Consider the following 27,070-nt stretch of genomic DNA (forward strand, 5'->3'; position numbering starts at 1 on the left):
AGAAATGGTGAGAAGTGAAAGTGTCATGTTTTGGAATCTATGAAATACAGTACTAGCAAAGAGGGCCTCTATGGGGACTGGTCATATTATACCACATGCTTGGAGTGGGGAGATACGGTTGGAAATATTATACCCTTGACCTCTTTTCCCCAAGGCCCCATCTGTCAGCATGCCAGGGCACATCCTTGTTCTGGGATAAAGAAGAGCAACTGAAGTTTTACCCAGAGAGAAGCTTCCCCGTACCAACAAAATCCTTCTCAACTATTTTAGAAAGAGGAAAAAAATCAACTTAGAGCATTTATTTAAAAGTTAATGATAAAAATATAAACATGGAAACAAACTATCCCCACACAATCTATATTTTTAAGTAATTTATTCCAATAGAAATATTTCAGAAAACTGTACTTAAATTCATTTTAAGTTAGATTATGCAAACACACTGAAGATCTCACACTCACATTTGCATTTTAAACAGAAACAAAAAGTGAGGAACCAAGCTGCACGTCACTCCAGGAGGTCATAGTGCAAATGAGTACTTCATCTTTGTACCTCAAGTTAACTGGGATGAAGGAGAATAAAAATGGCTTGTGTTTTCCTGTATATTATCATCATTGGATATTCATCCCCATAGATGCTTTTATCTCCTTTAGATTACACTGTGAACGAGTTCCCCACCCCCTCCCCACACATAACATACTTCAGTCGGCTGTAAAACAATGGATTTGTCAATAATCAAGGTACAGAAACTCTTGAGAGTCTGGTGACTTATTATCAGCTACTCTGTCAGACCTAGTAAGTCAATAATTACTGGACTGTATCTGTGAATAGTTCTAATAAGTGGTATCTTCATGGGAAAATTAATATTTGTTACCTCATATCTAAAGCACAGCTAAGTACGAAATTTTCTACTTGTCTATTTAAAAAAAAAAGTTCAATCCCCAAACATTCTAATTATGTATTCCTTTAATCCCATCACCACTTTGCAGTCCAAATGGCTAAAATCAAACTTTAAATTCTACTAACAACCCCTAAGGACGAGTTAACCCTTCATTTGGCTTTAAACACTAAATTTACTTGCCTATTCTAGAACATACTAGCCCTTTAAAAAATGTGAAAATAGCATCTTGACTCAGTTGAACAAGAGTAGCTCCAGATCTTGCAATAATCTCGGAGAAGCAAAATGTTTCCAAGCTTTGCTTTTACTGAGAATTGGCTTACTCTCTTAACTTCTCTTTAATTTATATTTTGGAGCTGTTCCTGACATAGTATTTTCAAGTAAACAATAACTGGTAGGTTAAGTGACTGCTTGTTTGGTCTGAGTCTTATTTAAATATAAGAATGTACTGAACTAAATCTCACTTCTGGGAAAAGGGACTCTCATTTCGGGATTTCAGTAGCTTTAATAAAACCCAAACAGATCTTTCTGGCTGTACTGTATCCTTCTAAGGATTTTCTGAAAGGACATAATTAAATCTATGCTCAAAACAACAATTTCAACAACACAAAATAAAAATAAACTCAGCTGGATGGATGCTCTTCAAAGTTGTTCTCAGGAGTGCTCATCTAAAGGCTGATTTGGTGGGTTTAATTTTAATCTTCTACCCTGGAAGGAGGGGAGCAGGGAGGGAGCTTGTCTAAAGAGACTCAAAGCCAAGGTGGAATGCAACAATTACCTAGAGTGATCTGCACACATTTTCTTAGACCTGCTGTGAGAAAGAGTAAGCTGGTGGAGAGAGGGATAGCACACACTCCTGAAATAAGAGGAGTAAGAGGGCAAGTGATTATTGTCATACTCGATGCCCTAAAGTTGGTCTTCAAATTGATAAGGCACTGACCAAATCTTCCCCACACTACATACTTGAGATACCAGTGTAATGACATTGCTTTCCAAAAGCTTAAAAGTTTGCATGCACAGATGTCTTTCATTGGAATCCTCTAACAAGAAAAAAGTAATTACTTTAGACACAAGCCATTTTTAAGGAAGCAAAACCAGAAATACTTAAATCATTTTGAAAAGGTTGACTTCACACAGAAAATAATTATCACCAATGTGATTAAATAACAATGTTTGTTAGAAAAAACAGAATACTACTCTGGCTGTAAAATTATAAATTTACTACGTTTGAAAGAAATATAAAAGAAGAGAGAGAGAGAGAGAGAGAGAGAGAGAGAAAATAAAAGCAAACCCTAAAAGATCACTGAAGAAGTCAGACAAACCTCACCACTTGCTTTGTATCACCTATTCATGCAACAGCTGTACTATTGTTCCACAGGGACACAGTAAAAATTCATCTTCATTTTCAAAAAGGGATCCAATTATTTCAAAAGCCTTTGAAGCAGAGAATTTTTTAAAATTGAAGATTATCTTCTGTTAAGCAACGCTGGTACCCCTTGTTTGCAGAAGAAGATAATATGGTGGTTTAAAAACTCGTTGTAAAGGAATGTGCCTCAAAAAAACAGGAAGGAAATCAATAGTGGATATATTCTTTTAAAAAGTTAATGGATTAAATCTACTATTATTATCGATTTCTAATTAGTACGATGTCCTATAGTTTTGTTTTCAGTAGTAAAGGCATATATAACTTACAGATTTAACCTTAAAAAAAAAAAAAAGAAAAAAGACTTCCGCTCAAATCATTTGGCCAGGTAAATTCTAGTAATCCTAAGAGAGCAATAGGCCAGGCTGCTCTTGGAGGGCCCTGGTTTCAACTAATATATAAGGTGTATACACTAGAGACCGTAAACATTTTTTCCTTCTATAACAATGCACCTTGGGCTCCTTTATAAATCTTCTAGAAGAGGAATAAAGCCACTTACAGAAACTTTGCAGCTACAAACACCCTAGTTCTTGACATACAAAAAGACACAGTACCAAGACAGTCCATACAGAAGGTAGTGCAATAGTCATATGGCATTTTCCACACAGGAAAACATTTGTCATTGAAGTACATGCCTGGGGAGTAAAAAATACTCAAACTCAAATTGCTTGGATCCCTTTTTGCAATGTTTATGCAAATAATATCTACACAGTGAAGAAAATGTAATAGGAAGGTGTGTTTGATTGGTTCTTTTTTTTTTTTTTTTTTGCGGTATGCGGGCCTCTCACTGTTGTGGCCTCTCCCGTTGCGGAGCACAGGCTCCGGATGCGCAGGCCCAGCGGCCATGGCTCACGGGCCCAGCCGCTCCGCGGCATATGGGATCCTCCCAGACCGGGGCACGAACCCGTATCCCCTGCATCGGCAGGCGGACTCTCAACCACTGCGCCACCAGGGAGGCCCTGATTGGTTCTTTTAATTCTTAGTTTGGAGGTACGGTAAAAATAAAGCCTCTGAAAAAAATAAGCAGAACTCAAACAAAGAGGGGGCATGAGACCAAAAACAATGCTCTTTGAGGTCAGCAGTTATTTTTATAGTTGTATTTAAAAAACTGTTATGTTACTTCTGCATGAAAAATAAGCTTCCATGTTCAAACAAACTGTTAAATAGATGTGCCTCAAACTGTATTTTGGGTGGTATTATACTATTACACCAGGCTGGATAATATACCAATCATTATGTTTATCAAACACTAGCTTAAATTTAAATTATAATGGAATTTCCAATGAGGTCTTCTTGACTTGGAGAGAAACAAATGAGCTTAATATTGACAAATGAGCTTAAATTTCAAGCTTTTGAGTCGCTACTTTACAAATTTATTAAGAGTAGGCCTAACAAGAGGAGAAAAATTTCACCTTCCCACTAATACACTGCCTAAATATTTAATATGTTTTGGTAACATTTATTTTTGCTTGAATTATTTTTAGGTCTCATTTGGTGAATTACAGATAAAAAATTCACTTACACTATTTTAATTCACTTCCTTCACTGATCTTTGCTTCAAATGCTAAATTCATCTTAAAAAGCAATGAGCAATCTTTTGAATGGACAAATTTGAAGACAGAAAAATAATGGTGACTTCCGCTGCACAGTTCAGTTTCAGTCAGTCAGAGGCCACAAATCTATATATGGGCTTAGTCACCAAACCTGAACACTGTTCTCGCTCTGCACAAGCAGCCTCATGTTTAGCGCTGAAAATATCAAACACATCTTCCAGTGGAGCTCTCTCTTTGGCAAAACTGTGGGCTGTCAGGCTCTGACTTCCAGGTGCATATCTCCACAGAAACTTATCTACTTTAGCTTATTTATGACAAACAGAAAACATAATAAAAAATCCACAGGGTTTTCATCCACAGTGTTTTTTTAAAAAGCACATACACTGTTAAAAACACTTATTTCTGAAGAGAAATAAACAAGAAAATTAAAACAAAAGTCAGATGTGCAAGGTCTACAGAGTAATACTGCTATGCTGGTTATGCAGAGGGCCTCTTCTCAGCGCCCAGTGTGGGCTATGCTTGGAGATAAAATCACTAGCACAGGCCACATTTTGCCCTCTTCCAGCTCATGTCACTTTTCACAAAACCAGAAGTAATGGTATTTCTAACTGTGCTATATGAGAAAGATATCTGAACTCTTAATATCCTTTCCAAACAGAAAACTAAATTTAAAAACTAAGCACTCAGGGAAAGCTCTTCTACTTTCCAATGGAGAGATTTTTTAGCTAATTATTCTAATAAGCAATATTTTCTATTTAAGTTTCATGGATTCAAGGATGAAATACTTATGATTAAAAAAAAGCATAAAATTCTCCAAGAATACAATCTGAAAAATTTTATGTGAGGCCCAAAGTAATAGAAGTCTATTAGAAGTTACCAGTCAAAAAGCACTTCTTACTCTGGGCCACAGCCAAAATTCATGATGCCTCATGAGTTTGTAACATCCAACACACAGTCTTTGTTCAAGTGCCAGTTTTTTGTTAAAACTCTAAGGCATTTCACCTTCAAACTTTTTTTGTAACTTAACATTTATTTCAAAAGTTAAATGCATTATTGCATTAAAGAGCTCTCACAAAACTGCTTGATCAACTACTGACAAAATATGATTTCATCGTAAGGACCTATAGTAAGTTTTGAGAAAAATGTTTGTAATAAAGGAAGGTTAAGTAGGAAGGAAAGTTTTGATACTTAAAATTCCCAGCATCTCAGTCTTTTACCTTTTTCCCTTTGAAAATTATTTTGTATGCCTTATAATAAAATACATACATGCATACAAACATACGTAGACACTCTTTTAAACAAATGTGATCCTGAATCTCATACTGATCAAAAATAATGAAAATGAATAACAAAAAAAAACTGGCATTGTGCACATGAAACACTGTAAAAGAAACTATCCTGATAAAATATCAATACATCACCCTTGATGATAAAAATCACCTGTGAGTGACAGAAGGGATAATCCAATTCACTTGAAAAATGTAGTTATTGTAAAATCTTCTTAGAAAAGTTTAGGTTGGGATTACAGTTCTCTACTAAGCAGATCTGTGGTCCAACAATGAATTCATATAGAAGGCCAAGCTTTAAACCCAGTTAAAAACAACCATGTTTTCTGGAGCCCACTTGAAAAAAGTGTCTGTCATATGAACACTCAGCCTTTATACCTCCTGCAGGAAATAATGTACCCCAAACAGTACTAAATTTCAGAAGTTTAGTGTTTTAAAAAATCTCCCCCCATCCAAAACAACCCCCCCCCCAAATCCCAAACAAACTCCAACAACTCACATTATTAACATTTCTAATTCCTACACTCTTGTTGTGAAAAAGCGAGTGAGGCTGCAGACTAATGGAAGCTCAAGCAAACCTTTGCGCTAGGCTGCTGGTAGAACCCTACTAAGCTGGAGTAGCTTTATACCTCACTTCACAACCAGCTCCTAATGTAACCCATAAGAAATATGTTTTTCTTTTTAAAGTGTATCTAAAAAAAGGCGATTCTCCCCTCCAAAATTAGTACAAAGTTAAAAGAAATGCAAATTAGCTACAATCTATTCCAAGCACAGCACCGCCAGAAGATTCACACACACTATTTGGTGTTTCATGTTGGTTTTCCTTTCATTCTTTTAAGGCAGTGGTTTCCACAGGTCAGTTCAGAGATAAGAAGCATGGTCCATGGCAGTTTGTTTTGCAACTCCAATTTGTTCTCTGGGAATATCTCACTTCATTCCCTGAAATTAGTGCTTTTTTGGTTCAGAACTCCAGAGGCTGAGATGGAACCTCTAGGTTCTTCCTGGCACAGGATTGGTTTATAGCTGGCGCTCTTTCATCAGGTCCTTGCTTTCACTTAAGATAACAGTTCACCTTGTTTTTTATCAGGCTTTTACTCAAAAGTCATCAAGTTTGTAGGAACCTAAAAAATATAAGCATTACAAACTGATAGTATTTAAAAGGTGTTTTTCAAAGTACTATTTCTTATCTTTCCTTGTCATTCTAAGTAAGCCCAAATATTAAAATCTTTCTGACCTAAAGATCTTTTAAAAAAAGGAATTTGCTAGAAGGTACTGTAATTGTTTATGAATAATGAATAAAATACACTAGAACATTTTTGAGAGGAAGTCATTGAGATGAGTTAATACTTTTTCCAATAAATTGAAATCCGGGTGGGAAAAAGGGCAGAGACAGTATCTTTCTTGTCTAACACAGGGGAGCTGAGGAGATGTTCGCTGAGTGAATAAATGAATGAGGAAAGAGTAAGTATGGCCCTAGTAGTGTGAGATTCCACACAAACATGCTTGTCATCATTTATTTTTTCATTATATGTATTACAATGAATTCCTACATGCAAATTTTAAAATCCAGCACAGATAATTTTATAACAAACATTACTAAGAATTTCTTTGTGAAATCATCATGAAAATGAGTATAAAAGAATAAAACTCATTGCTAGATAAACTCTTACCTGAAACTTTGTGACTCTGAAAAATCTACAGGTTATATAACAGTTTGCTGCTTATAGACTGGATCAAATTTAATTTGATTTCTTTTAAGTCTGAAATTCAACAATAATTCTTAGAAATATGAATATATTTTGTTTTTAAAAATTAATGAACCCTCTAGTCAAGGACTAAAGAGGGTTTCACCATGCTAAAAAAAAATGCTCTTAACTTTTACTACCAGTTTTCCAAAGTTGTGCTGGTAGAGAGATTCATGCACCAGTGGTCATTTCTCTGTCCTTTAAAAGAGCTTAATAGTTCCCACACTTTAGCAACCTTTTTCTGAAAACCTGGGATACTAAAAAAAAAAAAAAAAATTAATCTCTTACGTGTGTCAGCTTCTGAATGAAAAATTATTTGACAATATAATCATAACTGAACTATAAATACACAGTACAAATCCAAGAGTGCTTAAATTAAAGTATAAATTCTCAGGTCTGGTTCTAAGAAACTCAATATTTTAATAAAGTAACATTTTCATTTCCTCCTAAGTTGCCTGACTATGGTTTAAGGTGTTGTATCTGAGTTAGAGTCTTCTACTAAAAGTTTTCAAATTTCACAGTTTCTATTTATAGATTTGCTACTTCTCTGATTCTTCCAAGTATAGAAACAAACAAATTAAAAAAACCCCATTTATACACATCTGGTTGACTTGTTCAGTAGCAAAGTCAACTAATATAGTAAAAAGAAATTGAACCTCTATGCATACCCTGTCTAGATTAATCTTGAAATTTGAGATTAAAAAGAAATGATACAGTACTTTAAGCTACATTTAAAGAAAATGTACGGCATGGAGCTGAATCCTGAAAAGCTTGGTTTAGGCAAAAGGAGGTCTGCTTCCTTCATTCTGTCCCAGACACTAACTTAACAGGGGTAAGAAAGTAATTTTTGCTCTATGGTATTTCATGTCCTTAAGGGACATTGTTAAAAATGGTACCAAGTATTGCTATTAGTCTTTCATATATTTTTGAAATAAAAATTGTAAGAGAACAAGGCCCATTCCAAAAATATTTAGGAAGAATGAATCTATAGGATGAAGACAGAGTTTGTGTCGTCTCAGGTCCACGATTTTTTACTTGTTTGACCCTGTGTAGGTCATTTAGGATTTCCGAGCCTTAGTTTCTTCCTTTAACAAAAAAGGGATAATAACTTAGGTCCTGATAGCACACGGTGGAAAATATGTTTATAAGCTTTATAAACTTGTATAGTGTATTATATTATTCAAAATTAGCTATTGATAACACTTACCATATACTTCTGTATTTCAGTACCTTAAGACAATAAAATTTTCAAATATATTCAACTGAAAACTGGCCTAAAAAAGTCTATGTTTATTTTATGTCTGCCCTACCAATTCATGGTTCAACTTTAAATCTGCAACCGGGTTTGGGGAAAACACCACTATGGATTCATTCCCCTTTGTAGCTGAAAGCCTTTGAGTTAGACCATCTTTGTTTCAGTAAAAATAGAAACAAACAAAAGTCCACATAGTTTTGGGTTTCACTGCAAGCACAGGAACCCGCATAAAATTGTTAATAGAACAAATAAAGACAAATCAGAATAATTTTTGTTAAGGTGCCATCACATTTTTACCTCTCTAAAGTCTCCTTGCCTCCCACTACATTCTCCCAACAAGGGCTACAGTTCCCTGTTTTGAACACCTGAAGCTTGTTCCATCTTCAGGGTCTTTGCGCACTTACTGTTCCCTCCACCAGAACTTTGTTCCCCCTTATCTTCACGTGGCCCTTCCTTCCTGTCATTCGTGTCATTGTCATCTCCTTAGGGAGATCTTTGCTGTTCACTCTTATTTATTTAAAGTCTGTCTCTATTCCCATCACTCCGTATCAAGTAATTCTATTTTGTTCATACAGTTTTTACTACTTGAAATTTTGTTATTTGTTCACTTGTTTATTGCCCATCTCCTCTCTAAAATGTGGACTTCATGTCTTGCAGACTGTGGTCAACAAGACATAGAATATGAACAATTTCCCTACTTCACTCCAAAAATTAGTCCACTTACTTCTCTTTGGAACTCTTTTAAATATATTCTCAATTTATGGACTATTTTGAGGATCAAGAGAGATGCTTACCTGTTGTTTGTTACTTTGGCAGGCTGCACTCAAGTGCTTAAACCACAGCATTGCATTCATCCTATTGCCAGCTTGAAACTTGTATGAATTTCCTGAAGTTATTAAAAACAAAGGGAAACAATAAAAATTGATGACAGTTCTCCGTTTAAGAATTCTATTTCTCTAATACCTGATTTTCCAATACAAATAAAACGAAGAGTTCTCTGTGCTACATTCATGTGCTGTCACTTATTCAGAAAGTCACTGTTTTGCTGTTTATGAATTGGAAGAGAAGTATTTTGTCTCCTTAAATGCTCTTTAAAGTATATTTAAATAAAATAATTGTTTGGCTTCTCTAGATTTGTATGAGTGGATGAGAGTGCAGAATATCACTTCTCAGCACTATTTAGATGATCTAAATATTAGTAGATGCTAATACTGAATTTTTATAGGCCAGAATGCTTTAACATGTTTAACACTTAAACATTAGCTATTTAATGTGATTAAGGATTAATCAGCTAACATCAATATAACCTATGCTTTTAGTTTTTAACATTTGTCAAAATTATTAGAGAAATTTCTAGGTCTAGTGAGGGCTTATGTGAAAAATCTGAGAAGGCAACTTTTTCTCTTTTAGAAGATTAGAAATTCATTTGTTTCATGTGTGTTGTATGTATTTAGACCTTATGTTGACTCTAATTCAAAACTGATGCATAATAAGGATATTTTATATGTTTATATGTATTAAGGTAATAAACTGAGAAAAGAAGAAAGGACTCATGTAGTATAGGTGCCCTAAGTTGAGCTTAATTCCCCTTTTTCATTGACCTGAGTTCTTTTTATCTCCCAGTTCTTACTGAGTGCTACTCTTTCCTTTATAACTGAATTCAATGGCTCAAGAGCCTGATCTATATGTAGGCATTATACAGCTCTTCTTTGAGATTTTATCAAAGACTTTTTCACTTTCAGAGGCAACAGCTTTCTTCACCAAATGTTTAATTACTAAAATAGCACTTTTTTGCTTGTTAGACACAGATGCAAACATTAGATCAACCTAAATAGCAGACATATCTGATCAGCTGGCCACAGCTGCCATTTACCTACTCTCTCCTCCCAGAAAAAGACCATCAGTACAGACTTCATAAAAACCTTGTACTCTGAAACGGTTCTGTCAAACACACTAAGGAATTGATGGAAAACAAATAATTTGTTAACTGAACCCCATGAAAATGATCTTTTATAAATAATGAAGGCCTTTGGGATTGGCAGGGTGGAGGCTGGGGCTTTGAATTCAGAATGTTGAGTAGGAGCTCCTTACTCTGTAAGTCAACCTATTTAATCTCAAAACATAACATTTTGCTATTATTTTTTTCTGCCCTAACTTTTTCTGCATATTTTCTTAAATTTTTACTTAAAGTACCACAATATCCTAAAAGCAGAATATCTGTGGATATGCATTCTAAATAAACAGAAGTCAGAGTATAATTTTACAGTCAGTAAAAGGTAATATAACTTCATTTTAGTAGTAGTGAGCTGCTGAAGTGGAAGATTCTGGGCAGATATGAAAGAATTTTCTTTCTGGCTTCCTGTGTGGTGCTTATCAACAGCTGGCAGATGTTACAAAGGAAGAGCTGCAATCACATGAGGATCTGTTCTGATGACCGAGGTCTCCACAACAGGCACAGGCAGGGTGAGAAGGTATGATTTGATTCTACTACACAGCCCACCCTCCAACCTCTCTCATCCACTTTTAAAGTTTATTTAAGGTTTTAAAGTTTTTAAAACTCCTATGGTCAATAGCCAACACTTTCACTATAAATGTCTCTATACATTGTAAGCTAAGTTATTACAATTAAAATTATATTTATTTGGAAAGTGGTTTGAGTCAAATTACCAATTAATTTAATTAAAAGTAATGGAATAAAAATCATTTAAAGGAAAACTTCTGCCACATTCAGAGCTTAAGAATAACAATTTATCTCAGGATATAAACGAAGGGGTACTGCATACTGTAAATCTGAGATTTTAAAGTTAACAGTGGTCTATAGATTCTCGAATTCCCTCCTTCCTTTTCTGGTTATTAGCTCTCTAGGGATTATTTGGGTTTTTAATTTCAAGCTTATGCCCATGTAGCAAAGAAAATAAGCTTATTTAATAAGCTTATTAAATAAGCAATTAATAGATATTGATATCTAAAAAAAATTGCTATCATTAGTATACATTACGTTATGTGACACAAATATTTCCCAAGAGATTAAACTACACAAACAATAGCCCTAGTCGTGTATTCCAGTTAAACTATTGATAAATTTTGGCTTATCGAAAGTTGTGTACATGCAATACCTTAAGCCCTAGTTATTTTAATGATTCACCTTTCTCAGAGTCAGTCAGCAAGAAGAGATCCGGATGTTCCGGGTCATCAGCCATCATCACCATCCATCCTACTACAGACACGTTCTTATTTGATGTTGATTTGAACTGAGAGATAAAAAAAATAATTAATGGAAACAAAATTTATGGCTTATTCTATGTAAAAATTAACTGTTAGAGAGCATATTTTCAGTTTCTCCTAGAGAGAGACGAGATTTCATGCTGGTCAGGTCTGCACCCGGTCTCTTACTTCTAAATTCCATGTAGGCATGCCCTCTTCAGATAGTCTCTTATACTTTCCAGATCTTTCTCAGCTTCAACTCTTCATCAAAAGTTAACTGTCCTGGGCTTCCCTGGTGGCGCAGTGGTTGAGAGTCCGCCTGCCGATGCAGGGGACACGGGTTCGTGCCCCGATCCCGGAAGATCCCACATGCCGCGGAGCGGCTGGGCCCGCGAGCCAAGGCCGCGGAGCCTGTGTGTCCGGAGCCTGTGCTCCGCAACGGGAGAGGCCACAGCAGTGAGAGGCCCGCGTACAGCAAAAAAAAAAAAAAAAAAAAAAAAAAAGTTAACTGTCCTAGCGTCCACCCCCAAAGACCATGATCTGTTAGTAGATCTGGTAAATTCATCTGTGTTGTTTTTTTTTTGTTACTGTGCTACACCTCACCCCTTCATTATAGGAAACATACTTCCATTTTAATAGAGATGTTATCTCCACACACATACACACACCGCTTTACTGAATATAATTGACATATAACATTGTATAAGTTTAAGGTGTACCAATGTAATAGGGGTGTTATCTTAAACCTGATAACCTGATGATTTAATGAATCAGCACTGCCATCACAATTCTTAGTAATATATTCTTGCTTGTATTTCTCAAAAAGAAGGTATTCTTGGCATGCTTGTTACTTGTCTAGTTATTCTTTTTTTTTTTAATAAAGGTACACTTTAGTAATGGGAAAAAAAGGGCTGTTATAAAAGCACAGAAATTTAAGTTAATCCTACTCATGAACATAAATGAAAAAATGTTAAATAAAATATTGGCAAACTGAATCTAGCAGTGTATAAAAAAGCTGGTACATGATGGCCAAACTGGATTTATCCCAAGAATATGAGGGTGATTTAATGTTAGAAATCAATGACTGCAACTAAGTTCGGTTTATTTCATGAAAGCAAGCTTAGTTCAACTTTAGATAAATTATTAAAATAAATCACCATATTAACATTAAAAGAAAAAAGTATGATCAACTCAGTTGATGTAAAATAAAACCATTTGCTAAGATATAATGCATTATCTGTGTGACTTAGAATGGAATGGAATTTCCTAATTCAATAAAGAGTACCTACCAAACAAACAACAATACCCCCCCACACAAAACCCGAACAAAAACAAAGCAGGAAAGAAAAAAACAAAACAAAACAAAACAAAACCCAAACCCAAACCCTGCAACGCATGCTCAAGGGTAAAATGTTAAAAACACTTCAAAATCAGTTTTAAGACAAGGATGCCCACCATTGCTACTTCCATCCAACACTGAATTGGAAGACCTAGTCAGCACACTAAGATAACAGGAAAGAAATAAAAGGTATAAGGGTGAGGAAGAAATAAAACTGCCATTACTCACAGATGATATTATCTACACAGAAAATCCACCAAGTTAATAAGAAAGATCAGCAAGGATGCTTGGAAAAGATCAATATAAAAGTCAACTGCGGGCTTCCCTGCAGTTTGTGCAGGGAAGACATGGGTTCGTGCCCCGGTCTGGGAAGATCCCACATGCCACGGAGCAGCTGGGCCCGTGAGCCATGGCCGCTGAGCCTGCGCGTCCGGAGCCTGTGCTCCACAACGGGAGAGGCCACAACAGTGAGAGGCCTGCGTACCGCAAAAAAAAGAAAAAAAAGAAAAAAGAAAAAAAGAAACTATTAAGCATAAAGGAAAGGATAACTTTTATTACTTTAAAGTTAAGAACTATTCACTAAAAACATCACAAAGAGAGTAAAAAAATAACCAAATCAAACAAATTGGAAGAAGATATTAGTAACACATAACTGCTAGTAGATTAGTATCCAGAGTATATAAGGAACCTTTACCAATTAGTAAGAAAACACACTATCCAATAAGCAAAAGATTTATCCAGGCATTTTAGAGAAGAAACATGAATGACCAACAACATGAAAAAAACTTCAAACTCATTAATAATCTGGGATGTATACATTAAAATCACAAGGTACCATTTCATATTTACTAGGTTAGCCAAAATTTAAAAGCCTGACAACAAGTATGGTGAAGGTGTGGAACAATGAAAAACCTCATTATACTGTTGGTGAGTACGTAAATCAATTTGGCATTTTCTTGTAAAGTTGAACGTTTACCTTCCTTGGTATATAATCCAGAGAACATATGCACAAAAATATTCATAGTAGCTTTGTTAGATACAGCAATAACTTGGAAAGCATCCAAATATCCATCAGTAGAATGATGAATAAATTATGGCAGATTCATAAAGTGGAAGACTCTTCAAGTATGAAAAGGAATAAAGGACAGCTATATGCATCAACAGTGATGAATCTCATCAACAATATATTAAGCAAAAAAGGGAGTGCTTAAAACTATATATGTGAATCCATTCAGGTACAGTTCAAAAATGAGACAATGTGTTAAGGAAACACATATGGTAAAATCCTGAAGAAAAACAAGGCAGTGATGAACATGAAGTTTAGGACAGTGATAGGCTGTGGGTATGGCTGATAAGGAAGGAAGAGGATGCTATCTGGGAAGTCTTGGACAGTTCTGGTAATGCTCTGTCGTCTTATGCTGCGTGGAGTTATAGAGGTGTTCATTTTATTTATTATTCTTTAAAATGTACATGTATACTATATATCTTTGCATGTATATGTTTCACAGTTTTAAAGAAATGGGGAAAAGAAGGAACACGTCACATTATTTGTAACAACGTGGGTACTACAAAAATGAAAGCCAAAGGGATTAGGAAGTTTTAATACTATGAAGAATCAAATTGGCAATACCACAGAACAGCTGATTTCACAGCTAATAATTTATGTCAAATCAGATAGCACGATTTTCTAATATACTTTTCCTAGCCCCCAAAACATCTGCATCAATTGCTTCTTTTTTCAATTAAAAAAAAAGTAATTCAAACAGTATAAGCCCCTTTACATAGAGCGCAAATGCCCTCAACCACCAGCTGAATCTCATCCCACTCCCCAGAATTCATCATCCTTTGGGGTGTAGCCATCTGGACCTTTCTCTATGCATTACACCAAAGACTGACTTTTCTGTTGCTGTTGGTTTTTATATACAAATGGGGGTATACTTACTCTGACTTGTGGTTTTTACCTATCAGTATTTCCTTAATAATAAGTATTTTCAGTGTTTGCAGATTTCTGATACTATAAATAGTCCAGGAATATTCTTCTATAGATATCTGTGCACTTGTTCAAGGATTTCCATAGGACAGACTTTCAGATAAAGAATCGCTGGTTATTAAGTTAAATACTGACTAGAATTGTCCACTACAGAAACAATATCAATTTAAATTTCCACCGACTGTCTATGTTTCCCTACATCCTGGCCAGTGTTATATTATCAATCTTTAAAATTTCTGCTTAATGGCCAATAAAAAGGGCATCTTTTTTAATCTGTGTTTTTGATAACTAGTGAGGTTCATCACCTTTTCATGTTTGTTAACCATTTATATTTCACCTTCTTGATCTCTCTATTCCATTTTTCTACTGTTGTTTTAGTCTTACTGAGTTGTGGAAGGTCTTTATATAGGTTACAGATCTCTTTTTCAGGTGTAGCCTTGGTGTTTAACATTTAACTTATCAAACAGTATTTATTCACTCATTACTATGCAGAGATAGGCTCAAACATATCTGCAAACATTTTTTTATAATGAATACACTTCAATTAAAAATAATTTTACAGTGAATGTTTTCACCTTAAAACATTAAAAAATATAGACATAATAAAACCATAGTCCCCCTCCCTTCTTCCCAGTTATTCTCGCTTCCCAAGCCTGCTCTGCTCCTCACAGGCAAAAACAGTCATACTTTAGAGAGTAATAAAACACAGAGGTGTAGGCGTCCAGATTTCCTCCTCCCGCATTGATTTATATATGTATGAACGGGTATACTTTCATTAGTGACTCTTTTTCCTCCTCCAGCTTTTAATTTTGAAAAGGTTCAAACTACAGAGAAGTTTAAACAATGCTACAATGATTACCCATATATCTACATTTTGCATTTGCTGGATCTCTTTGAACATTTAAATGTAAGTTGCACACATAACATTGGACTCTAAATATTTCAACATGTATCTCCTAAGAATATATTACTATATAACCACAATGTAACATAGTCAAGAAATTTAACAGTCACAATCATATAAAGTCCATATTACAATTTCTTTGATTGTCCTAATTATGAGCTTTATAGCTTAAAAAAACTTCCTCCAAGAATAAACCAAGGTACATACATTGCATTTAGCTGTCAAGACTCTTAGTTTCTCTTAATCTAGAACAGTCCTTCTGTCCCCCTACCCTATTCCATCTGCCAAATTTTGGTCTTAAGAATCCAAGCCAGTTGTCTTATAGGAATGTTCCACAATGTGGATTTAATTGTTTCTTCATGATTAAATTCAGGTTAAATTTTTGGCAAGAACACTACATAGATGGTGCTGTGTTTATACAAAAGATTTTAATCCCTTATCTATTGGCTTATATATATTGCTTATATATAGCCCATATTTTCTTCCAATTTGTATTTTAACTGTTTGAAAATGATTAAAATTTTTTTCCTTCATTGCTTTTAGTTCTGTGCCCTATCTTTTCTATCCTAAAATTGATACTAAATATAAACATGGACTTGTCTCTATACTCTATTTTGTTCTTATAATTTTCTTTAATCTTAACAGTTTAAACTAGAAAAGATGAGGAATACAGTCCATTTCCTCGGCACTCAGTTGGGCTCCCTCACAGCCCACTATGCTCTAATTTCTAAACATTTCATATGCATTATTTATCACTTCATATAATTAAAAGCCCAAACTAGCATGTTATTATTCTGTATGTATAAGTACCAATGCCAAACATGAAAAGATATTTAACATATGTATTAGAGGACAAATTCAGTTATTTAATCAATTCTCTAATTTGGCTTCTTTCTAATTAAAGTTAGGAAAAAACAAAAAAAAATTTACCTTATACATTTTACTTCTTTATAATAGTCAGCTTCTTTATAATAAGTGAAATCCAGCCAAGTCTCTGAAAGTAGCTAAGTGAACAGTTAACTATATCTGAAGATGACAATTTAATTTAGCTATATCAACCTTTTTTTTTTCCCCCTCCTTTAAGTACAGCAGTACTAACCAGAGGCAATTACTCTGTAAAACGTTCTAGTGAAACTAAACTGTAGCTTTGTCGGGTATGTGGGCATTATAGTCAATTTGACTAGAATACAAAAAACAGTCCTTCACCTCAATGTGAGGACTATATCTAGATAATTATAACATAATAGTGAGCAAAAAAGTCAGTGCTCAAGAATTTATATGATTCCATTCAGGTACAATTAAAGAATGACACAATGTACTGTTTAAGGAAACATATATGGTAAACTCTAAAGAAAAGCAAGACAATGATTAACATGAAATTCAGGACAGTGACAAGGTGTGGGTACGGCTGATAAGGAAAGGTAGGTGATGCTATCTTATGGCACTTCCCACATTCATTTAAACCAAAAATGTATTCTTCTCTACCCCTGGTGTGATTAAAGGGCTAAAACTGTGAGAATAAAGAAAAGCCTCTCTAATGATAATGTCTGAAGTTGAACTTGTAACTGGCCTCATCCAACCAAACTTCAAACTAGGGATTATGCTTACTAAAAGGAACAAAACAAAATAAAACAACAACAAAACAAACAAAAAAACACTGAATCCCAGTAAATTTAGTCCAAGTGTTTGGTGAAGTAATACCTGATATTAAAATGTATACATGTAATGTGTGTGTATTATAGTTTTTAAGAGCCATTGTTAGAATAAAAAAACACAAAGTGATAAATGCCCTCCCCCCCACTTCCAAAAAAAAAAGAAGGGCTTCTCTGAATTATGCAGTATCACTGGGTAATGTATAAGTAGTAAAAGAACTTAATTTTTTTTTCAGTGGCTTACCTTTCCTCAGTATGGTAAACCACTTAATTCACTCCCCACCCCCAAAATACACAATTTAGAAATAAAATTCCTCTCCAGGGGACTGTGTTAATGCAACATGGAAAATGGAAACTTAGTTTTCCATTTTCAAATATTGTAGCACTGGCATAGAAAAAACAGCATGCAAAAAAAAGATTTATAGGAAGATTCTACATCTGGAGAAAAGAGCATTTCAAAGCTTCTTTTAAACACAAGAAGGTGATCATAGTAACCTTAGTAAGTATTATTCCTCTTCACTGTTGGGAAAATCACTCAAACAGAGACTGAGGTGGAAAGAACCAGAGATGCTGGTCCGAATTTTTCATATTTTACAAATTAGGAAATGAGACTCCAAGGCGATAGTTTTCAAACCATTTTTGACCCAAAAAACCCAGGTTTGAGAGGGCTTGGAAGTGAAGATAGATACTTGTAGTGTGCAGTTTTGACATTTGCAATGGAAAAATAGCATTTAAAAAAGAAACTACAAAATATGGAAGTTGTTCCCAAGACCTTCCTTGGAATGGTCTTACTAAACAAAAATAATTCCATTATAATACTCCAACAAGGAAAGTGTAAGAACTTCTGGATTAGAATGTGGGAAAAAACCCAAACCCTTGCATCGCATTAGACCTACTTTCTTTACAACCATGAAGAGGCTGTGAAACTATGCTAACAACTTGGAACAGGAATACTTACATGTTTTCTTTCTGTAGCCTTTAGAGATTTGGCAGCATAGTAGAAAAGCTGTGTCCCACACAAAGCTGCCCAATATTTCGTCCAAGATGCTACCTGGAGAGGACAGACACATGAATATACTACGCAAATGCTACTGGCTTCTCAGTCACTCTGTTTTCTCAGTGCCAAAGATCTTTAGCTCCACTTCACTTCCACCACCTTAGCTTCGAGTTTCATCACTTCTGAAATCTTTATCTCAAATATTCTTATCACGTCCACTCAATACATTCTACTTAGGACTGACCAAACAAAATTGGCTGAAATCTATTTTTTAGGGTTGTCACTCAGTTTTCTATTTCTTCTAAACTTACTACTTAAAATACTTCTTAATGGGATATATTTTCAAGGTTCTCTAAGAACTATATTAGGGAGCAAAGAGAAGTACAGGAGCATCTTGATTTAAACACCCAAAAGGTATGATTTAACCAAAATCTATATGGCAGGTATAATAACACTTTAAATTAAATAACATTGTGAGGCAAAGGTGTATCTTAAATTATTTCAAGTGTATTATATATCTGGTTTTATTTCAACCGTCTTCATATTTTTTAGGGTCCTATTCATTTGCTTAATTTTAGAACGTGTATTAAAATATATTAAATTCTTACTGTAGGCTTTTTGCCTTCTTTTAACAAAGTTTTTCTCCTGAGAACACCTTGGATAGTAACAGCTCCTGGATATAAATGTACTGCCAAATCTTCTGATTCTGCAGAACTATAATAATGAAATGAAGAAAAGAACATATAAGCGCTTTAGTGATTATCGAGTAGGTGCTTAAATAAAATGTAATATTCTTAATTTTAAAACTGTTACTTTATTCAGAATAAGAAGACATTGACAGTTATAAAGGCTTACTGATCTGAAATTTGTAAGCTGTCACAAAATTAACAGGAAGTTACTGAAGTCAGCAGATGGTTAAAAAACACATTTTATTGCATATTTGAACAAGTATAATTTAGAAAGAATATAGAGATTCACCCTAGTAAAGATTAAATTAGGGATTTAAGACTTTTCTTCTTAACATGCCACACTGCAGCACTGCTGAAACCTTTTTTTCCCCAGTAAAAACTTAAGTCCTAGTAGGAGAGATGAGGATTCTATTTGTTAAAAGTATTTAAGCATATAAAACTCAAAATAAAAATAGCAGAATCAAAAGGAAAAAAGCAAAAGAAAACCCATGCTTAATTCTAAAACAGGTGAAAGAAGTAATGAAGGCAATTAACAACATATTTAAAAAACCGACTTTCTGCAATGAAATTTAATGACATTTTAATGTCATCAATGCATCTAAGTGATTATAGCTTAACAGCTCTCCAAGAAAGGAATAACTCCAAACTCAAGATTTCTTTTTCTTGTATCTTAAGAAAACCGTCACAAAATAATAATCAAACATTTAAATATCTCTCCCCAACTCATTTAAGGTCCAACAGTTAAAATGAGAACAATTCCTATATAAGTCAATTAAAACATACACACTGATTAAAAAAAAAAGCTGTCATTCCTCTGGTCATTTGACATGAGCTGCAGAATTGCTACAACAGTGAAGAAACCTGAAGTTTGCAAGTTTATCCCTTTTTTATTATTTAGGTGTCTTCAAAGTGACTTAAAAACTTAGAAACACTAGAAATTTCATTCTGGAGCTATTTATATTCAAGGAGGTATATGTTCAAGGAGATTACACACCATTAAATTGACATAAAATTAACTTTAAAGTCTGCTATTTTGTTGTATTATGAGAATTGGTGGATTATCCATTACTGTTAACCTCCACCCCCCAATCAATCTACCATACTTATTTTCTTCTGCAGCTAATGTGGTGCAGAAAGAGACCAGGTTTAACAAGATAAACAACTGAATGAACATGAGTTTAAACACAGAAATATTATTTAATAAAAAAGACTTGTCTAAATTCAGGATCTGAAGTTAACCTGAAAAATTCTTAAAAAAGATAAATTGAATGTAGTAAATTCTTCGATTGCAGCGTTGAATAACAAGTGGATTTTTGTACTGCTTATCCAATAATCAGCAACATTAGAAAGACCTGTGCAGTTAAAAAGCTACAGATTTGGAATTATTTAAAAATGCTGACATAAAGATGCAAGTTCTAGCAATTAGCTCTGGGATCAGAAAGAATAGTTCAAATTTATCTCTAGATTAAATCTTGGAAAGAAAGTTTTCATGGGCATTTTGTTTAGTTTTTAAACCAATTAGTTGAGAAAGAACAGAAATAATGTGAGACCACACCCATGTAAGCCAATCACCAACACCAGAGGGGAGTTCTGTGACCCCTGAATGCAGGGGAATTGTACCTGCTGGCCTTCATGTGGCTTCGATAGCCATTTCGTGCCACTCTTGTCACCGGGCCGAGAGAATGGTATAATCTGTTCCTGTTGGATTCCATTATAAATTGTATATATTACTTTTACTCACACAATCATCATCAATAACCTAGAACAGCATAATAATTTCTTTGTGTAATACAGCTTTCTAAATCCTACAAAAGGATAGTATGTGATTGCTCCTCTTTCTTTTTTTAAAGCATACAGCATAAATTTCAAATTATTTTTTTTCTTCTACTATTGAATATAAATACTTAAAGGTGCTTATTAGTTCGAACCATATATTTATATACATTCACTTTCACAAATCTGCTAATTAAACAGGTATTTATAACCAAACACTATCAAAGCCTGAAAAATACTTAAAAAATCCTTTTGTTCATATTCCAGTTCTTAGATTCCACTTTAAATATGATACCTGGATTTATATAACAATAAATTTTTATTGTATGCCCCTATAAAGACAGCTAAAAGCAATGAGACCTACAAACTTAAAAGTAATGTGGCTTAAACACCTTATTTTCCTTTCTTTTATATTAAATCCAAGAAAACTACCAAAAGAGATGAACTGAGTAATAAATAAAGCAGTCTTCTATTTCCACATCAATTAAAATGAATACATGATAAAGCCCATAAATGATAAAAATGGTATGAGTTAATATTCATCCAAAATGGCATGTGATACTCAACAAAGGAAATAAACACACACACACACACAAACACACACACATGTAGAAACACTGTTACTTCTTTGCCCAGGAAAAGCCAGAAGTAGCACTGTTGATAAATGATATTTAAAACAGAAAGTATTATTTTAGCAACTTAAGGGGCAACATATTTGATGTCTCTCTATTTTCAAAGTTCACTGCCCATAGGTAGCATTTTAAATCCTAGCTCTTTATTCACTTTTTAATATTTCATGTCTGAGTCTTGCTGGGCAGCATTAGATTTGCTCTCAAAATGTCCCAAGAGCCACTGATTTAAACTTTGGCACAAGCACAGTACATGTTTTTGGCTGCAAATATCTGCAAAGCAAAACTCCTGTCAAAAGAAAAATACTGTTTTGAGATGTGAAGGTTAATACTGTTAAATACCATCTTCATAAGTAACCTGCTAGGATAAGAACAGATTATTTAACACAACACCATTCTGGTTACTCGCTCATAACTCATGCAATATGAGAAACAATTCTGTTCATCAATGTTTCTTACCTAAATACAGTACACTCTGAAATCAACATCTGATGATATTATGTTCTTATTAGAGGAAAGAACTAATAAGACAATTTGTACAGACAGCAAGCCAGAGGCAACTCTTGTGTTTTTCCTGTTTCAGGCAAACCCAAATAAAGAGATTGAAAGAAAAAGTTGGAAGAGAAATAATATGTAAAAACAAATAGTTAAAAATCCCCCAAAACAAAGAGAACAAAACTTAGGAACACTGACAATTGGAGTAGAAAGGTTCAAAAGTAGTTTGAAATATTAGATTTGCAAGTAAAATCTTAATCACATAATGGTGAGAAATCTTTATGAAGTTTCAAGAACAAGGATCTAATTTTCCAGTTACATCATGAAATTAACCAATTCAAGTATGTATAGTTCAATTTCAAATATATAGTTAGTATAATTGTTTTCTATTAAAAAGTGACTGACAGGGCTTCCCTGGTGGCGCAGTGGTTGAGAGTTCGCCTGCCGATGCAGGGGACACGGGTTCATGCCCCGGTCCGGGAAGATCCCACATGCCGCGGAGCGGCTGGGTCCGTGAGCCATGGCTGCTGAGCCTGCGCATCCGGAGCCTGTGCTCCGCAACGGGAGAGGCCACAACAGTGAGAGGCCCGCATAACGCAAAAAAAAAAAAAAAAAAAGTGACTGACAGGGAGTTAGGTAACTAAATATATTCAACTTCATCAATTTTAACATGACATTCAAAACTCAATCTAATCTTGTTGCTTAGAAACTTAGATTGCTTAGTTTATATACAAAAGGGAGCAATTATTTTGCTCATGATTCAAGTATCTTAATATGACAATGGCAGAATGAAAATGGTCAAAGACAGTAAAATTCTAATGGATATTTTTAAAATAACAATTATTTGTACTGTTTGACTATATTTTTAGAAAAATCTTATTTTGGAAGATCAATATGGCGTATTTGCCACAAGCAGATGACAGATCTTACAGCTTAAAGCATCAAGGAAAAGAAAACAGAACATGACTTACATTATTTCAGTACAAATCTGTGTGCTTTGTGCAAACTTTGAATTAATGACAATTTAAGTTCAAACTTTTAGCTGCTTTACTTACAGTATAATTTAAAATTTACTAAGTCATTTTGCTCTTGACAAATTAGCTGAGAATGAATGAAGTTGACCACTCCACTAAATGCCTTAAAATTACTTAAATGAACCAGAATTTAAGGAAATAATTTTGTTTTTGTATACATATGTAGGTAAGCTGTGATTAGTTATTATTATTTTTAAGTTACAATTTAAAATGCACTAAAATTCAAATATATGTGTCAAGCCTCCAAATAAACATGTCTTTACTAGATAACACTAAATTCCAGGCTTAAATATTAACTTTTTTTTTTGCCACCAGCAGGAAGCCTAAAATAGTCCCTTGGAGATATGTAATAAATATTATGTGTTTAAATTCACATTATCATATACTTTAAGATAGACAAAATAAACTCAAAATAGTTTAAATGGGCAACTTTTCTTACCTTTCAAAAGCAGGCCATGAAGTCTCTTCACTTAGTTCAGAGCCATCACTGCTACCTAAAATCAAAAGTTATCTTATTTTTTAAACATCATAATTAGGGTTTGGATGTTGTCTTTTAAAAATAAAAACTCTAAAGGTGCTTATAAATGACAGTCACATTATTTGTGGGTGAACATCCACATATCAGTTCTTCATTCTAATATCATTGTGCTTAATTTATTTTGCAATATATTAGAATAGAGTTGACAAGACTACCCAAAATAACAAAATAGCATAAAAGATTTTTGCATGTATACTTATGGCTTAAATTCGTTAGTAAACACTTTTCCTACCACCAGAGAATGTACATAAGCACAAAATTTTTCCTTATTAGGTTTGCCATAATTTAAGACCAATATAATTACGCATTTCTTACAGGTTCATGGTATACTGCTTCCCTTTGTATTTTTTTAAAAACCCATTACTACCCTAAGGATTAAAAAGCTTAATGACATTCAATTTTTGCCTTTAGGGGCAAGGTAGAAGAGGATGGAATCCTTAAATTCAGGAAAAAAAAAAAAAGGTGCCATAACAATGTAGAAGTTTCTCTTAAGAGACCCAGAATATCAGTTAAAATAGAAAGTTTTAGATTAGCTTAATTTGAGGGGAAAGAATTTGGAGAGTCCAAAACAGCTTAGGTTGATTTAAAAGTTATTTTAAAGATAATACTGGCTCTCAATAAAATCAATAATTAATATGTCCCTTATGTATCAAGTTGAATCGTCTATCAGACTTTCACAACCAGGGTTCTGTGAGAGGCTCAAACTTGAATACTATAAGGAACCCATTATATGTGATGGAATAACACCTCTTCCATGCATTTAGAATGGCATGAGTTATGTCCCATTCTTTGAAGAACTGAGTAACAGTCACTGAAGTAATTTTCTGGTTGTGTGGTTCAGATAAGAAACTGGAAGTAATCTGTTGTTGGCAGTGGGGTCTTGTAGGTTATCTTTTTTTTTTTTTTTTGATTTATTTTTTATTGCGGTACACGGGCCTCTCACTGTTGTGGCCTCTCCCGCTGCGGAGCACAGGCTCTGGACGCACAGGCTCAGCAGCCATGGCTCACGGGCCCAGCCGCTCCGCGGCATGTGGGATCTTCCTGGACCGGGGCATGAACCTGCGTCCCCTACATCGGCAGGCGGACTCTCAACCAGTGCGCCACCAGGGAAACCCTTGTAGGTTATCTTTTGATGTAGAATTATGTGATAATGAAAATTTAAGCATAGTTAGTATGACTTATTTGTAGAAGATAAAAGTTTCTTCCAGAAGGATGAAGCTCAGAGTGGATACACCTCCTTTAGCTGGGCAAGACTCCTTTAGGTTACCTAGGACATATATACCATGTTAAAAAACGTTAGAGGCCATAGTCCCAAGCACTGGTTAATTTCTCCAGAGTACTTTCTCAAAGCCTCCAAGGGATATATTAATATTGTATGTAAAAGTTACAGCTGAGGAAAAAACCTTTTTGTGATTATGAATTGCGTGTGCGTATTAACAACTACCATCTATGGTTATAGACTTTCTTTTCAGAATGTTTTAAAGCAAACACCCTGGAAGGTAATGCCTATGTCTAATGTTTTTAATTTATAAACAAAGATGTAACAATCTCTACTGTTTATCTCCTTAGCCTTGGAATAATTAAACAATACAAAGGCAAAAATTGAATTAGCCTCTTCTTGTTCTAAAAGATAGGTCTCTAAACTAAGACACTAACTGTAATGGAATGAAATAACTAGATAACTGTCTTGTGGTAACAAAAAGAACATCTATGGAAAGTAAAAGCCACAAATAGAGAATAATAATCATTATAATATTTATGATTATTATAGAAAAGCCAAATATTCTGTACTGAATTGAGAGCTGTAATTTTTAAAATTACTATTTTTGGCTTAAAGTGACATGCTAGATTCCATAAGTGTAACACATTTTTAACTGGAAAAATGTTCTTCCTCTCTCTTTTGCAAAATTATTCTGTGTATCATTTTTTCAGATTGAGGTTGATATTTACATATAGGCAATTCACAGTATTAACAGAGAGGTATTTCAAGAGGCCAACTTGTTTTCTGTTTTTTAAATTTTGTCATCATTTAATCATATGCATTTATAAAAAGGGGAATATTGGAATAAAACTGCTGAATGGAGCATTCTAGCTCCAAAGCAATTTCACTTTCAGGGTTTGAAACTCTCAAGGGTTAAAGGAAGTCAACATGTTCAAGAAAATGAACTCCTACATTTCTTTCTATTGACTGTTCATCAATATTGAAATGGTCATATTAATTATAATAGGCTTAGCCTTTGAGAAACCTGGCAGTTAATCACAGAAGAAGACATTTTCCTCCATTATTGCTTTTTAAAAATAAAAATAGCACTGTATGGAGATTTCCTAATTCCAAACATCCAAAGAAATAATGTTCATCTAGAAGGTTCAGAAAATAAATAAAAGTTTAGGAAGTAAAACCAAACAAATTCCTCTCTTAATCTCACATCCTTTTCCAGTCCCAATTTTCTGCTCCCACTTCATAATAGCTATCCCTATTTTCTTACCTCTCATTCTCCAATCTCCAAGCTTTGCCTACACTACTCTATAAAGCAAATCTTGTCAAGGTCACCAAATGGCTTTTTTTTGTTTTTTTTTACATCTTTATTGGAGCATAATTGCTTTACAATGCAGTGTTAGTTTCTGCTGTATAACAAAGTGAATCAGCTTTATGTATACATATATCCCAATATCCCCTCCCTCTTGCGTCTTCCTCCCACCCTCCCTATACCACCCCTCTAGGTGGTAAAAGCACCTAGCTGATCTCCCTGTGCTATGCAGCTGTTTCCCACTAGCTATCTATTTTACATTTGGTAGTGTCTATATGTCAATGCCACTCTCTCACTTTGTCCCAGCTTCCCCCCGGCCCCGTGTCCTCAAGTCCATTCTCTAAGTCTGCGTGCGTCTTTATTCCTGTCCTGCCACTAGGTTCTTCAGAACCATTTTTTTTTCTTTTAGATTCCATATATATGCGTTAGCATACGGTATTTGTTTTTCTCTTTCTGACTTACTTCACTCTGTATGACAGACTCTAGGTCCATTCATCCACCTCACTACAAATAACTAAATTTTGTTTCTTTTTATGGCTGAGTAATATTCCATTGTACATATGTGCCACATCTTCTTTATTTATTCATCTGTTGATGGACATTTAGGGTGCTTCCATGTCCTGGCTATTTATTGTAATTAATGCTGCAGTGAACATTGTGTGACACGTCTCCTCCTGAATTACAGTTTTCTCAGGGTATATGCCCAGTAGTGGGATTGCTGGGTCATATGGTAGCTCTATTTTTAGTTTTTTAAGGAACCTCCATACTGTTCTCCATAGTGGCTGCATCAGTTTACACTCCCACCAACAGTGCAAGAGGGCTCCTTTTTCTCCACACCCTCTCCAGCATTTACTGTTTCTAGATTTTTTGATGATGGCCATTCCAACTGGTGTGAGGTGATACCTCATTGTGGTTTTGATTTTCATTTCTTGAATGATTAGTGATACTGAGCATACTTTCATGTGTTTGTTGGCAATCTGTGTATCTTCTTTGGAGAAATGTCTGTTTAGGTCTTCTGCCCATTTTTGGATTGGGTTGTTTTTTTTTTTTTGGTATTGAGCTGCATGAGCTGCTTGTATATTTTGGAGATTAATCCTGTCAGTTGCTTTGTTTGCAAATATTTTCTCCCACTCTATGGGTT

The 27,070-nt window shown here is 34.5% G+C and overlaps 1 protein-coding gene across 2 annotated transcripts in view; it reads right to left on the bottom strand.

The window, feature by feature from the left end:
- Positions 1–351: 351 nt before the first annotated feature.
- Positions 352–27,070, bottom strand: part of RALGPS2 (Ral GEF with PH domain and SH3 binding motif 2) — a 160,419-nt gene continuing 133,700 nt past the window's right edge. The window contains exons 14-20 of one of the 2 annotated variants that reach the window (XM_082612750.1): positions 23,303–23,357; positions 20,553–20,630; positions 18,852–18,957; positions 18,205–18,297; positions 11,303–11,408; positions 8,952–9,043; positions 352–6,278 (exon numbers count right to left, since the gene is read on the bottom strand). In XM_082612750.1, the coding sequence (XP_082468876.1) occupies positions 6,249–6,278; positions 8,952–9,043; positions 11,303–11,408; positions 18,205–18,297; positions 18,852–18,957; positions 20,553–20,630; positions 23,303–23,357 (560 nt within the window). In that variant the 3' untranslated portion in view covers positions 352–6,248. The remainder of the gene's footprint in view (positions 6,279–8,951; positions 9,044–11,302; positions 11,409–18,204; positions 18,298–18,851; positions 18,958–20,552; positions 20,631–23,302; positions 23,358–27,070) is intronic. The other variant, XM_082612751.1, reaches the window with a different exon arrangement.

Source organism: Mesoplodon mirus, assembly GCF_964341445.2.
Source record: "Mesoplodon mirus genome assembly, chromosome: 3".
Classification (NCBI taxonomy): Eukaryota; Metazoa; Chordata; class Mammalia; order Artiodactyla; family Ziphiidae; genus Mesoplodon; species Mesoplodon mirus.